The sequence below is a fragment of the Astatotilapia calliptera genome, chromosome 14, assembly GCF_964374335.1.
Source record: "Astatotilapia calliptera chromosome 14, fAstCal68.1, whole genome shotgun sequence".
Taxonomy (NCBI): domain Eukaryota; kingdom Metazoa; phylum Chordata; class Actinopteri; order Cichliformes; family Cichlidae; genus Astatotilapia; species Astatotilapia calliptera.
In genome coordinates, this window is record NC_137435.1 from 35637659 (window position 1) to 35653607 (window position 15949).

The window sequence follows — 15949 nt, forward strand, 5'->3', positions numbered from 1 at the left end:
ACTAGGCCATCATGGAATTTCACAAATGTCATGCTCATCTTTTTCTATGGAATGATAATCTGTAACTGATATAGCCGTTGATGATGTTGTAAGTGCTGATGTCGTTTTAACTGAAATTACACAACTAGCATGTTGTACATTTCTTTGGCCAATAAATGGAGGTTACCAGCAGAGCTTCCACTGCAATTGTAGACCTCACTTCAAACTTGAGCACACAGCCAGACACACACAGCTCCTCTAGAGCTAGATTTGATGATAGATATTGATAAAGACCCAAGATTTCTGTCATTTTAACCATTTTTTAAACTTGTTTACTGTCAGCTACATATTCCTGCTCTTTGGCCTTTATCTTTGAAGAGAGGCCAACGCTACATCCATTATCCATGATTTATATGAGAATATTCTATATTGAGATAATCTTCCACGACACACCTGATCATTGCTCGTGGCACACCTATGTGCTGTGGCACAATGGTTGGGAAACGCTGTATTATATTATACATTTCTTACATAAAGTGGCAAAAAATTAAGGTTTGATGCCATGTATATTCTTTACAATCCCTGTTTTGACTGGTGTGAAAAAAGTATTTTGAAAGTGTCTTTTTCACTTGAGTGATAAATCAAGTTTGGTTGGCTGTTGGTTGTGGTCATGACACAGACTAGCAGACTCTCACACCTGTGAACAGACAGAATACATCTCACAAGGAGACAACTGATAAAATCAGAATGGAGAAGGTAGGAGCAGGATTTATGTGAACTGTGGTTTTACTTTAAAAACACTGCAGCACTGATAACGTTTTGTTTTTGTTTGTTTTTTTCAAACATGACGTATATGTGTAAGCATATCATCCCTCTTATCATGAAATCTTGATGGTATCTGGTCATCATTTATCCTGAGATTGATAGCCTTTGTCTGGTTTGTCTGTAATTTTTAATGGCTGTGTTTTTGCTCTGCTCTTGTTTGTCACATGGCATTACTTCAAAGAATATGAAAAGCGAAGTCTGTTATATTTTTTTTAATTAATTTTCTTTCCTTTCCTCCCTTTTGCCTGTGGCACATCTTAGACAGCTTTAAATTTGCTTTAATGTGTTTGTCTCTCCTAAACATTTGTGATCAAACCCTGGGCCACACACACACACACACACACACTTTTATCCCTTAGGGCACCAGAGGCAGGCATCAAAACGGATGTGATAACACCATTATTCTTCTGAAATTCTTTTTAAAAGGAGAGCGACAAATGGGTTATTTCACACAACTCTTCTCCTCAGTCCTGCAGTTCATGAATGTCCATTTAAACAACACTGTGCCATGAAACAGACTTTAACAATATAGATGATTTCTCACTAATTGAACTTTACTTACAAATATAGCTACATCTTTCTCATGTAGTTGTTAAGACTTTTTTTTCCTATACCTGACATACTGTATTTTCCACACTATGTCATGGCGAAGTGTATGCCAACCAGATGTGGGCCAGGTCTGGCAATGATGGCACTATTTATGTTCCTATTTTCTTATTTTAGTTAGAAGACCCAAATGCCATGTTGCAATAGTATACTGCTATGATAGACAACATTTCAAATGCAGGTTTGACAGGTTTGTGAGTGTACACTTTATCCAAAACCTAGTCACCTACTCATGCTTATCACTGGGTGGCTGTAGCTCAGGAGGTAGAGCTGGTCACCTACTGATCGGAAGGTTAGTAGTGCGATTCCTGGCTCCTCCAGTCTGCAAGAGTGTGAATGTGTATGAATATACAGGGTGGGCCATTTATATGGATACACCGTAATAAAATGGGAATGGTTGGTGATATTAAAGTCCTGTTTGTGGCACATTAGTATATGTGAGGGAGCAAACTCCTCAAGATGGGTGTTGACCATGGTGGCCATTTAGAAGTCGGCCATCTTGGATACAACTTTTGTTTTTTCAATAGGAAGAGGGCCATGTGACACATCAAACTTATTGGTAATGTCACAAGAAAAACAATGGTGTGCTTGGTTTCAAAAATTAATGCACAACTCATGTATTTTATAAAGGAAGGGCTCAGAGACCCCAATTGGGCTCCCATGAGCAAGATGAAAGCAGGAGATTCATGTCACAAGTTGGGATGTGGCATGTGTGTGTTTAAGTCAACAATATGTTACACTGCAAATAAAAAGTCAATTCTCATTTCACACATACAACATTCTGCTCATACAACTGAAAAGCAGAGGAACTTAGACATTAATAGTAAAGTTGTTGGTTTTTTTTAAATAAACATGAAGACAACTTTTCTAAAGCAAAGCTATAAGATCTGTAAGGTAAGTATGAGAGGAACATTGAAACGCATCTACAAAACAATCACATAAATAAGCAAAAGTTAGATTTTCCCACAAAAGAATTTAGCAATTGCCCTCTCTTGTTCTTTCTTTTAAAAATTCTTTTAAAATGTGTTTAATTACATTTTTAAGAATACATTTGGGTTCAATCCAAAAGTCTCAGCTGCAAAATGATGCAAAAACAGATACACAAATGTAAAAATTGTTTTCTGCAACAGAGTTAATCTGGTTTTCATAAACTATGATTGAACAAGTAAGAAAGCCAACATAGAAAGTTGAAAAACTGTCTATTTGCATTACAAGACTGCAGCAACTATTTAGCATTCAGCAGCACACATCAACCTGAGGAATCTGATGAAACACCCTCATTGTTGAGTTAGTGAGTGCTCCAAGTCCAAAATATTCAGAAAATACATTTTAATTCCAAAACATTTTATTATTTAACCATGTGCTGCCAAGATAGTGCAAAAATGTTTCATAATATAAACTCCATAAGCTATTAAGTTAGTGGTCGTCATTCTCATTTATTCCCATTATTCAACAGGTTTTCAGCAGTAGAATCGCTACAGATACGCAGTTATTCCAAGTGCCTGGTACACTTTTCTTGTAAATAACAAACACTCCAGTTATCTTCAGTGTTTTTAATCAAAACTATTCTGTAATTCCACAAAATCGAACAAAACATTTTCATTTCTTTATCGGAGCATGGATTTGATTTGTTTGTTTGAAAAAAAACACACACCTGAAGATCATGAACGTGTTCAAATTTGTTCAGAAAACCTTTCTCTGCAGCACTTTAAGTGGTCTAAAACACCACAAGGCACCTTCAAAATGTGATTGCTGCATTATGAACATTGAGTGGTTGCTCCAGCTGTTCTTTACCACCCCTGATCCCAATTGATAAAATGGGTTTCGTTAAGACCAGTCTCTAAAAAGCAGTTCAGACCAAGCAACAGTCCTTCAAGAGTAAAAAAAATAAAAATAAAAAAGCTGCAGTTCCACTATTGGCCAATTAAGGTTTGCTAAAAAAAACAAATCAATCCCCATAGATTTCCATGTTAAAAAGCATGTTTACAGACTGGTATAGGAAAGTCTCCTCTATGGATAGTTTCGACCTTTCCTTCTCTTAATGTCATGTAATGTGTGATATTTTTCTATAACTCATCTATTTGGACACAAGTAAGGTTTAAGTTAGGGATGTTATATTTGTAATATAATAGTCCGACAAATAATATAACCTGCTGTGTAGTTTGGCATGTTCAAAAAGTTTGTAAAAATACTGGAATTTCACTCTCCAGAACTGAAGCCCCCATTTAGCAGATACTTAATTTAATGAATATTGCTTGCTAACCAAGTTAGCTAGCTAATATCTACAATCTACCCCCATCATCAAATATTGTCTCTTACTGCTCCTAAAAGACAGCCTGGTATCGTCCAAAATCCCAAGGCTTAACCTTCAAAGTGAGGAATCCAGAAACTACTGGGTGAGATCACTGTGGCTACATCCATCTTTTACATACAGTCTGTGGGTTGCGCCAAACAACTTTAAGCCTGATAATAATAGGCTTAAGGTGTCTCTTAGTGGATGATGATTCACATGAATAAACATGTGAATATAGCCATTGCCTAGCAGCAGTGCTGTCCTGCTAATTTGTTGTTCCTGGGGTAAAAGAAAAGGCATTTAGATTAATATTATAGTAAGAAGAAAACAGGAAAATGAATAGGACTCTCTCAGGATTCTAATAAACACAAGAACACACTGATAGCCAAGCAAACCCAGTTAATTACAAATAGGAGGAAATGCACAGCAGGGGCGGACTTAGGTTGTATGGACGTGGTTTACTACAAAACAATCAGACTTTCAGAGTCCATGAAATTAAACTTAAATCAGTGCAACACAAAAACAATCAGTTTCACAGAAACCCAAATATACCTAAAAACTAAAATCAAGCATTTCAGCATTTCTAAAATTAAAAAAAAAGATGGGGGGGTGCTGCTGTTCTCACTGATGGGTGTGATGCTCTGCTCAGGCCATCAGCGCTGCTCAGTATGGCTTCTTCTGCTCGTGACAGGCACAAAAACACACACATCATTGAAAACAAAGGTAATTAAATATCATTGTGACTGGTGTCATTACATCAAATGCATTTTTTAAATAATATAATCTTACCTCTACTGCCCTTTTCCTTACTGTGGAGAAAATAAATGAGAATTACTCTTTAGGACATCAACACCTCATGTAGCTCCACAAACAGCTAACACATGTAAGCTGTATATGTTTCCAGGAAGCGCTGGTGGGTTTGCGGCCTGTTTATATCACTCACCTGAGTGCAGGTAGCGCAGCATTACAAACAGGATGACCAACAGGATTACAATCAAACCAAGAACAATGTTAAACATCCAGCTCCCTGGCTCTGAAACAGATAACACACATGAGACTCTGCTGCTCCCTACTGATAGTTTACAGTATTACACTGAGACGTCTCTCACCTTCCACATTCAGAATGAAGCTCTTTTTGATGGGCACTTTCAGGGAGTGATGAGAGACACTGCAAGTAAACTGTTTGCCAGACTGCCTGAGCGAAGCCTTGAGGTAGAAGAAAGCTGACAGCGAGTAGGTCCTGTCCTGGTTATGTTTGTGGCTGGACAGTAGGATGTTATCCAGTACCTTGGGCAGAGGAGCACCAACCCTCTGGCCTGACGCTGCCGGGTCCTGCTCGTACCAAACTATCTCCACATCCAGGGGGTAATAGCTGTTTGCCTCACACACAACTTTCTGCTCCTGGCCCTCCTGCAGTGAGAAGGTGGGTCCCACATTGAGGGAGACACGAGGAGGCTCTTAGGAGAGAAAGAATGGAAAATGTAAAAAGTTATCCCAAATGTATGAATCCACAGCTTCTGTGTTCTAAGTGATGGAAACATTAAAAAAATCACACGTGAATTTCATTAACCATCATGGAGGGATGGATGGATAATTGTTATTAATCTCTGTCTCTCTTCCACAGCATGTCGTCTATCCTGTCTTCCTTCCCTCACCCCAACCGGTTGCAGCAAATGGCCGCCCCTCCCTGAGCCTGGTTCTGCAGGAGGTTTCTTCCTGTTAAAAGGGAGTTCTTCCTCCCCACTGTCACCAAGTGCAGCTTGAACTGACTGTTGCTGTGAATATAACTGACACAGGAAGCCACTGCTTTAATTTCAAGCTAACAATATAACAAATGAATGAGAACAATGTGTAACTCAGCTGGAGTTAGAGAAGAATAACTCAGTGATTATATGTAGTAGTAGCCAAGAGGTGTGGTCTCTGTGAAGGAGCAATGAAGGATAAACTGGGGGGGCTGGATAGCTGTCATAGGGCCGTCATAAGGAAAAGTGTTTGTGATCCCTGATGATCATTTGAATTGGAGACATTTGAAATTTCTGAATATTTGTAAAAGTTGACAGTAAGACACAACTTACTGAGCCACATAGAGCCCACTTTGATCTTAAGCGAGCTGGACCAGTTAAATTACCATTTCTATCAGTGTAAATGAGTTTAACTAATTTCAACAATACATCTCTGTTGTTCTACATGAGACATACAACATACTGCTTTAATAAACTACATTAATCTGTTAGCGCAACTTTTTTGGCTTAAGTTTTTTTTTTTTAAAGTGTAACATTACAGAAAACTCTGGTAGCTCCTTACCTGTAGTGCCCTATAATTATAAGGCAGAAAGTTAAATTTCCTATTTTTATTATTTATTTTACTCTAGAAGCATTGTTTTGTTTTTTAAAAAAGCTGACATTTCTAGAGCAGACAGTAAAAATACAGTAACTTTTCTGTCATTTAATTTTTTATTTGCTATTTTATTGTTGTAGCATGAATGGCTATGGGGGAGTTCTCGCAGAGCAGGTCAGCCACTAATCAGAAGGTCGGTGGTTCGATCCCAGGCTGCCTCCTGGCTGCATGCCAAATATCCTTGGGCAAGATACTAACCCCATGTTTGCCTACTGGTGGTGGTCAGAGACTGTGTCCGGCAGCTGTTCTCTGTCAGTGCGCCCCAGGGCAGCTGTGGCTACAATGTAGCTTGCTATCACCAGTGTGTGAATGTGTGTGTGAATGGGTGAATGACTGAATGTAGTGTAAAGCGCTTTGGGGTCCTTAGGACTAGAAAAGCGCTATACAAATGCAGGCCATTTACCATTTATCAGCAGGATAACTATAACATTTATAAAAATACAGTTTTAACTGTATTTTTTAAAACTTCTTCTTCAAAGCTCTTCTTCACATTTCCAGTGGCCGATTAGAGTCTTTGCCTAGCTGACTTTATGTCAAACAACGCTAGGCAATGTTTGGATGAAGTCAGGACCTAGAAGGGCAGGTAATATGCTGCCTGAGCATGAAGCACTGAAAGGAGCTGGTGGTGTCAGCTGTGAAGAGCATGAAATGAAAGTAGATGAAATCTCAGCTGAGGCTCATTAAAAGTTCTCAGGGTCCACTGTCCATTCAAGTGCCCATTATCCCTAACTAAAGGGAACCCATTAAACTAATTTCCAGCCCCATTTGTTTCATTCTTGCTGTACAGTAGAGCAGCTTTACATGATGCACAGTTCAAAATAATCTTGATTTAACTGGGTCTTGAAATTGCTCTTCAGCGCTAACTCCTCCCCCTTTACACCAAGTTTCTTCTGATTGGTTGGACCTTATGAACAAAAGATTAAAAGAGTGGATGGGTTGGGCTTCTCTCCTTACAACCACATTAGGGATATCCACTCTCACTGACTTCATACAGATCTAAAAGTAGAAAAACTGTTTAAAGTCTAGATATGGATACTTGTTATGAAAATCTGAAAATCTGACCATGTTTAATATGGAACAGTATGACAGAAAAACTAAAAAAAAAAAACAGAATCAGTCCCCTTTATAATCCATTTTTCAGTTTAACTAATGTAACAGGCAGAATTAGTATTAGTACTTTGTGTCATCTGATTTCCTCACCTTCGATGTGCAGATTTATGTCCACATTGCCAAACAGTGGATTCACTGACACTGAACAAATGTAGGTCCCTTCACTGCTCATCTTAGACAGGGGGAGGGTGTAGGTGGCATCGCCAGTCGCCAGAGCCTTCAGCCCAACGCCGCTCCCCTGGGTGTGCCCGGTGCGGCTGGTGTAGCTGAAGAGTTTATTCCTCTCTCCCCGGTGCTGCCAGTGCCACTCCACAGTGATGTTGGCACCCTTGTGGTCAACGTCAAACTGGCAGTGGAGCTTTTGCTGGGACATCAGGCCTGCTTTCACTGAAGGAGTCTTTGTTTTGATGACCATGGCGACTGTGGAAACAGATCTGGTGACTGTCTGCACAAATTTCTCAAAACAAGTGGCCCACCATGTCCCATAACTACACATGCATCATCAACAATAAGTATCATATGATAGATATAATTTTCTGATTCTGAAATCCTCATATGGTGAGTTTACCTGTGGTGGTGAGAACCTCTCTGTCAGGGATGGGGGGCCATTTGCGGTAGTCCTGCTCTCCTGGGGGAGGCTGGTCAGAGGGGTGCCTGAGGAAACCAGTGACTGTAAAGAGGCCCCTGCTGTGTCTGAGGGTACAGAGGAACCAGCGGTTGTACTCTAGGGCGCCCATGACAGGCCAGCGGACATAAATGCCCTCTGTGCTGTATCTGCGTAGCTCACACTCCAGCTGCTCTTCCTCCACCCCCTCCACATACCGCCTCAGGTCCAACTTTGATCCTAGAATAGGACACATGCAGTCAAATCAAATGTCTTTCAGCCTTCTCCTCATGCAGCCTGCAGTAACTCACCAGTGATTAATAAAGTGATGGCGTTTGGGTTAACAGGAGCATCTTCTTTCTGACCAAATTGCAGCATAGCCTCTCTGTGGATGAGTCGAGTCTCAGTGTGCCCCTCATTATTAGTAAACACATGTTCGTCAGTGAACTGACAGGGCAGCCACGGGTTCTGGATACTCCACACACCTAAATCACACAGACATATGCACAATATCATCATTAAGCATATGATTCCATTCATGCAGTCGAGTGTAGCGTCCACACTAGCTCTAAAAACGCGGTGACAAAGCCTTGCACAATAACTCACCTGCACTTAGATACAAGTAAATAAGGATATTTAAGATTAAACCCATGATTCTTCATTGGTGACCCCGCAGAAAATCCCCTTTAGTTCGGTTGCCACTCGAAGTTTCTCCGGATACTTTCACTTTCATTTTCAAGGAAAAAAAACTGGCTTTGCAGACGCTCCGATCACGTGACAAGCAGCACACAAAGTAAGAGGGAAAATATGAAATTATAATAATATTCGCCGTTAAATTGCACTAGTTTCAACGTTAGATTGTTAAAACCCCTAGTTATTGTTTTGTTTAGTAGTAATCTGGCTGTGTCCAGTGCGCACTACTGTGTGACAAGTTACTCACAAAATATCCATAATCATGCCCACAGTTGTATTTCTACAGAGGTTTCTCCACACGTCTCAACGAGTCAACTGTAGGTTATGCTTCCATTTTTTTTTACGCCATCAAACTCGTAGTACTGCCTTTGACCTGAGGTGTTGCTGTGAGTGCACCAGAGCACATCCACAGCCACAGCACAGGAAGGTTTTTTTTTTGTTTGTTTTGGTTTTGTTTGTTTTGTTTTTTTTTACAAAAATTTTTATTCATGAACAATAGCACAAGAAACAGACAAGAAACTTAGAGTATTCATCAAATAAAAATCATGTGTAAAAACTGTGTGTTTAAGAAGCTAAAACAAAGTTATAAACTATCAGAAAGCAGTAACTTGTCTCAAATTAATTTAAAATGGCCAGGTAAAGCAACTTCTGTATTTATTTTTATTTAATGTTAATAACTGTACAATACTCTGTTTTTGGTAACTATTGTCCATGATGTAAATATGTAAAAAAAAATGTGCATGCTTCTGTTCTGTGTCCTGTGTGTCCTATTTGTTTGTATACAGTATGTGTTTTTCTTGCTGCTGTTACAACCAAATTTCCCCTTCTGGGACAATTAAAGGATTATTCTATTCTATTCTATTCTAAAGTAAGGGCTTTCCTATCACTTGCAAGTTTTAGCAATTTACTCAAGAATTTAAATTCATTAAGCAATCAGTTTTTCACTGTTTGGTTTTAAAATATTTACATTTGTGGATACAGTATTCCCTGACAACAACAGAGTCCAAACAAATATCCCATACTTGATTGCTTTATTGAATCCCAGTGGACTGTAACTAGCTCCATTTCATAAAGAGATTGCAATAATGTGGAAATAGTGTGGAAAAAGCAGAAGATCCAGACTTCAATATCATCTTCACAGAATACTCAGGTGGTCGTATCCAAGTTAAACCAGTTTAAATTGGTTTAACTTGGATAATAACTTGAAATTTCTGAATTTCATCTCCTTGTTACCTGAACCTAACTGAATTAATCTTAACTGAATTGTGACAGTTACAGGATCCTGTTCAGGGAGGGTGCTGTCCTAGCTCCACTAGTTACTGAAACATTACTATTAGGGGTTGCATCCTTCTTCCATATGGTCTTCCAGTGCTTCCACCAAATGTTGCCTTGGTGGGCCATTGTCATATGGTTTCCCTGCCATTGAGAGGGAACTGTAATAATGTAATAATGTAATAAACCAGCTGTACTCCACTGAACCATTCATGGTTCAGTGGAGTACAGCTGATTTATTCTCCTGCCTTCTATCTCTCTGGTATACATCTGGCCATGGTTGTGATTCTTTGCTTGGCAGTTTCCAAGCCACTTCTGTACTTCTTAGACACTCCTTTCTGCAGCTCTGTGGAGGGCTAACTTCCCTCCACACTGCCCTGATTTTGGCCGCCTTCTCCATGGAGGGCACTGCTTCTTGTGGTTGTTCATCTTTTAGCAAAGCATCTCAGTGATCACTGCTGCTGTGGTTTAGACCAGCTGGTTGGTTTCAGTTTGTCTGTAACGCTGCATTCACATCTTTTAGTAGTCCTTCAAAGATTACTTTGAAAGTTGAACGTTATAGACTTGATAATCAGCCGCAGCTTAGCCACAATCTTCTCTCTCTAGTCAAAGTCAAAGTCAAAGTCAACTTTATTTGTCGATTCTGCCACATGTACAGGACATACAGAGAATAGAAATTGCGTTACTCTCAATCCCTAGATAAATAGCAAATGAACATTTAAATATATTTAAATATAAAAGTGATTAAAAATGCAAGTAAAATAATTAAAAAGTAAAAATTTAAATAAATACAATTTTACATATAACAAGAAAGCTATACAATATACAATATAATGGGTAAGTGACATTGAGTGTAAACCAGGCAGAGTAGTGCAAATAGGCAAATAGTGCAAATGGAGATTTAGTAATGTACGGTAAGAGAAAGTGTAACAACAAAGTCTTATGAGGTAATGGCAGTCCAATGCTCCACAAAGTGACTGGTAACTGGTGCAGGCCAGTGAGTGAGTCAGAGAGTGTGTGTGTGTGAGTGTGTGTGACAGAGTTCAGTGAGACCGTGGAGGAGAGAGGGGAGAGGGGGCAGAATCGGGAGGGAGTTAAGCTTCCTGACAGCCTGATGGATGAAGCTGTCCTTCAGCCTGCTGGTCCTGGCCTGGAGACTCCGCAGTCTCCTCCCCGACGGCAGCAGCTTGAAGAAGCTTTGCATTGGGTGCGTGGGATCAGCCGCTATGCAAAGGGCTTTTTTAGTGAGACGGGTGCTGTAAATGTCCTGGAGGGAGGGGAGAGAGACACCAATGATCCTCTCTGCAGCTCTCACTATGCGTTGGAGGGTTCTATGACAGGACGCATTGCAGGCTCCAAACCACACAGTGATGCAGCTCGACAGGATGCTCTCGATGGTGCCTCTGTAGAAAGTGTACATGATGGGGGCTGGTGCTCCTGCTCTTCTTAGTTTGCGGAGAAAGAAGAGACGCTGCTGTGATTTCTTGGCCAGTGCTGTGGTGTTGCACGTCCAGGAGAGATCCTCTGTGATGTGCACACCCAAGAACTTGGTGCTGCTCACTCTCTCCACAGACGCTCCGTCAATGGTCAGAGGAGCATGTTGGGTGTGCATTCTCCTGAAGTCCACAACAATCTCCTTCGTCTTCTCCACATTCAGAGAGAGATTGTTGTCAGCACACCACGTGGCCAGGCGTCTCACCTCACTTCTGTAGTCGGTCTCATCCCTGTTGCTAATGAGACCCACCACCGTTGTGTCGTCCGCAAACTTGATGAAGAGGTTGGAGCTGTATGATGGAGTGCAGTCATGCACTCAACACCTTCATCGAATTAGTTGTACTTGGGGCTTGGTTCCAATATGGGATGAGGGTGATAATATCTCCCCCCTGACGTGATGTCCTGGCCCTGTCGTTCCCATAGCATTTGTGTTGTACATCATCGATCTCCAATTGGGATAGCAGTTGCTTCTTCAGAATGTTGGAGCACCTAAGCTAAGTTGTTTCGCTTTCAGTTTACAACCTCTTCTGTTCCATGTGAGAGGATTTTCTCTAAGGCAGGAGAAATTATCTCCAAGAAAAGAAACAGACTCGGCCATCACACAGTGGAACAAATTCTCTTCCTAAACAAAAACCAAACAGGATAACCTTAAATGCATCATGTTTTTATTTTACAAGTTAATAAGCATTTTCCTTTTTCAGAACAGATAAAAAATGAGCTTAGAGTCCAGGACCAGCTCAAAGAAGAGAGGGTCAACTTTGAAAAAAGGACATCAGAATATCTTGTAGAGGCTAGCACGCTGTTTCAATGTAGAGACAGACTTAAAACAGTGGAGGCACTAGAAGAGAAATTAAAAGCTGAAATTAAAACATGGCAAAAAAAAGCAGAGGATTTTGAAGAGCAAAAGGACAGGGTCATTATGGAAAAAAACACATTGATAATGAAAAATAATGAACTGTCAGATTTTCTTTTGGGAAAGGACTTGGACAATAACAAACTAGTAAAAGAGTTAAAAGAAAAACAAGAGGAAGTAGAAAGTCAGACAAAGGAAGCCTCAAAGCAGCTTTCTAACACACCTGGAGAAAGTCCTGCAGATGAAAAATGAACAAATAGCCAAACTTGAAATTGAGAGGCGGGAATCCTTCAATATAATGACATACAATGTGAAAACTGAAGATGGACTGATATTAAGGAGAAATCAGAGGAGTTTACTGTACACTCAAAAGACAATGGGACCATCGGAAGGACAGTGTGATGACAACAACACACCACCTGAACCAACAGGTGGTGTGTTGTTTTACATGCATGGATGTGAGCCACGTTAAAACAAGGAAGCTTGCTCACTACTATTGATGTTTTATTAAAAACATGACAGCGGCTGCCCAGTCTTTCACCGATTTACGAAGGCCCGGCCAAATGAACCTAGAGCTGACCAGCTTGACCGAGGCCCCGATGCCTGGATGAGAGAGGGCGTGTACGGAGTCGAAAACGCGACGACGCCACGAAAGGGGAACTACAGGGCGTGGACGGCTGGTGGAAACATCGCACAGCCCACCGTTCCACACGGGTCTGTCCTCCAGTAGGGGAGACCGGGGATAGTTGTAACGTGGGTCAGTTGTAACACTTCCAATTTCTCCAATCAGGGCTAAGTTTCAAATGATGTGACTCATCCTGTGCATGCCCAATTCAGTTCTGCTATCACATGTGAAAAATCAGTACATTTTGTCAAACACAGACAATTTAACATGAAAAAAAGTAATTTGTATACCAAAAAGTAAGTTTTTCTACTTTATTTCAATGTTTAATAGCATTATCTGCTTTGCAGTTAAACTCATCAAACTTGAATTATGTTATTTGTATGTCTATGGGGATATATTCTGTGTAGGTCTTTAGTGCTAATGTTTTAGCCGTTGACTGTAATGTTAGCTAGTTCATAGCTATAGGAGTCTGGGTTAGTTGTAACAATAATGCAGATGTTACCACATTATTACTTTAACTTATATTAAACAAGTTGGGGCAATGACTTCAGCAGAGAGGTTCACTGGTCACCTTTGTATATGCAGTTAATGCCACTGGCAACACAATTCCTCCACTGTTTGTGTTCCCACACATACATTATGGACCACTGTGTCAGAGATGGACCAGTAGGAAGTACTGGTAGTGGAAATAAATCAGGATGGGTGCAAGAAACAGATTTCCTCATCTTTCTGAAGCACTTTGCAAACCACACCAAGGTAAGCCATGATAAAAAGTAATGGAATTGCGATGCTGGTGAACAACTATATTTTTTCAGCTTCATTGTTATGTTCAAAATTGGTGCAAGAGTTGTAGGTTATAATGCCCACTGAGCCAATGAGGCCAAACTCAAGGAAGACCAACCAAAATTAATGAAATATTCAGTTGCAGAAAATTCCATAACTTGTCTTTTTTGGGGGGTTGGAATATGTTCAAAGTTAGATTTCTGCATTCTGTCACACACACACACAGCTACATAAATGGCTCCAAGTGCATTCATGTGTTGAATAAACAAAGATTACATGTTAATATTTTGTTAGTACCCTTATTTCATTGTGTTACATTTCACCCCAGGATATGTTACAACTAACCCAGACTATGGGGTTACCGGTAATTGTAACATTTCACTCTTCGTGTTTGAGACCATACCATGCAATGGGTAATTGTGCTGCAGAGAAAATAGCTGCACTATTTAATAGCAGAGACATGTAAATACTTTGCATTACATTTTGAATCCACTACCTTAAAAGAGCTTCAATTTACAGACAGAAATGTCAAAAATGTTACAACTATCCCCGGTCTCCCCTACAAGGCCCGTTTGCGCAGACCGAAGGGCTAGGACGTCTGGGTCGGCCTGTTGGTCAGCGGCCAAAGCCTCAAAGTCTATGCCAACATAAACGGGAGAAACCAGCACGCGGGATAGACAGTCAGTTGGACTTACCAGCCGCGTGCTCAATGTCAGTTGTGAACTCGGAAATGGCAGCCAACTGGCACTACTGGCGCCCGCTCCACGGATCAGAGACCTTGGACATCGCGAATGTCAAAGGTTTATGATCGACGTATGCGGTGAAGCTCCGAGCCTCGAGAAAAAAACGAAAATGCCGTGTCGCGAGGTGCCAGCAACTCCCTGTCAAAAATGCTATATTTGCGCTCACTGTCCCTAAGTGTGCGACTAAAAAAAAGTGAGCGGTTGCCAGACACCGGAGACCCGCTGTTCTAACACTGCGCCACGTCCGACACGTCGGAGGTCAACGCAATCTCCGCCGACGGAAACGGGTGGGCCAGCAGGGCGGCGTTTGCCAGCAGGGCGGCGTTTGCCAGCAGGGCGGCGTTTGCCAGCAGGGCGGCGTTTGCCAGCGCGGTCTTGGCCCCAGAAAATGCCTGGATGCGTTCAGGGAGCCAATCAATTGGGTCCTTAGCTGTTTTACCCTTCAAGGCAGCATAGAGAGGCTGCAGCAGGTGCGCAGCTCTGGGGAGAAAGCGGTTGTAGAAATTGACCATCCCCAAGAACTCCTGCAACGCTTTAATGGACGCGGGACGCGGAAAAGCCGAAACGGCCCGGACCTTGTCTGGCAACGGAACCACACCGTCAGCGGAAATGCGGTGGCCCAAGAAATCCAGAACCGGCAAGCCGAACTGGCACTTGGAGGGGTTGACGATCAGGCCATGTGCCGCCAAGCGCTGGAAAACCTGATGCAGATGCGACGCATGCTGACTCTCAGAACAGCTGGCCACCAATATATCGTCAAGGTACACGAAGACGAAAGGCAGCTCGCGCAAGACAGAGTCCATCAACCGCTGAAAAGTCTGGGCGGCGCCTTTCAGGCCGAACGGCATGCGCAAAAATTCAAACAGGCCGAAAGGGGTAATAACGGCAGTTTTGGGGACGTCTTCGGCGCGCACGGGAACCTGGTGATACCCCCGCACCAAGTCAATTTTAGAAAAAATCGAGGTGCCGGCGAGGTGGGCGGAAAAATCCTGGATGTGGGGAATGGGGTAACGGTCGTTCTCCGTGACATTATTCAAACGGCGAAAATCCCCACAAGGCCGCCACCGACCGTCTGACTTGGGCACCATGTGTAGAGGAGAAGCCCAGGCACTATTCGAGCGATGCACAATGCCGAGGCACTCCATTGCAGCAAACTCTTCCTGAGCGACGGAGAGTTTCGCGGGGTCGAGGCGGCGCGCGCGTGCGAACACCGGGGGACCGACCGTCGGAATATAAGGTTCAAGCCCGTGCTTCGTTGCCGTGTTCGAGAAATTAGGAACAGTTAGTGAAGGGAACTCCAAGAGCAAACGCTGAAAAACATTCCCTGAAGTCACTAAATTAGCCTGATTCAGGGGCTCGGTGGCGCGAGTGAAACAGGGTATTGAAGAAAAAGACAGGGCATCGATTAAGCGTCTGTTAGCGACATCGACCAGCAGTCCGTGGGCACAAAAAAAATCGGTGCCCAAAATAGGTACAGAGCTAGCGGCACCAACAAAGGTCCATTGGAAATCCCGACCATGAAAACAAACAGTGACGAACCTTTCCCCGAACATTGCGATGGGAGAGTCATTAGCCGCAATAAGCTGCGGTCCGTAGCCCGCTGCTAAACTGTCGGCTCCGGACGGGGGAAGGAGGCTCTTCTGGGAGCCGGAGTCGAGGAAACGTCTCCCAG

General features: G+C 42.0%; 1 protein-coding gene across 1 annotated transcript; it reads right to left on the reverse strand.

Moving 5' to 3' along the window:
• Positions 1 to 4141: 4141 nt before the first annotated feature.
• On the reverse strand, positions 4142 to 8571 carry dhrs13b.2 (dehydrogenase/reductase (SDR family) member 13b.2). Its single transcript, XM_026191288.2, has 8 exons — positions 8421 to 8571; positions 8126 to 8299; positions 7779 to 8054; positions 7301 to 7630; positions 4813 to 5160; positions 4647 to 4736; positions 4493 to 4512; positions 4142 to 4381 (listed from the first exon to the last, which is right to left on the reverse strand). Exons 1-8 carry the CDS (start codon positions 8464 to 8466, stop codon positions 4367 to 4369), a joined length of 1299 nt encoding a protein of 432 aa, XP_026047073.1. The 5' UTR covers positions 8467 to 8571; the 3' UTR covers positions 4142 to 4366.
• Between the last annotated feature and the right edge of the window lie 7378 nt (positions 8572 to 15949).

Coding starts and splice junctions, on each gene's coding strand:
- dhrs13b.2 (XM_026191288.2), bottom strand. CDS start 8,466: ATGGGTTTAATCTTAAATATCCTTATTTACTTGTATCTAAGTGCAG. Junction 7,631..7,778: donor AGAGGTTCTCACCACCACAG/GTAAACTCACCA, acceptor CTGTTTCCACAG/TCGCCATGGTCATCAAAACA. Junction 5,161..7,300: donor CATAAATCTGCACATCGAAG/GTGAGGAAATCA, acceptor TTCTCTCCTAAG/AGCCTCCTCGTGTCTCCCTC.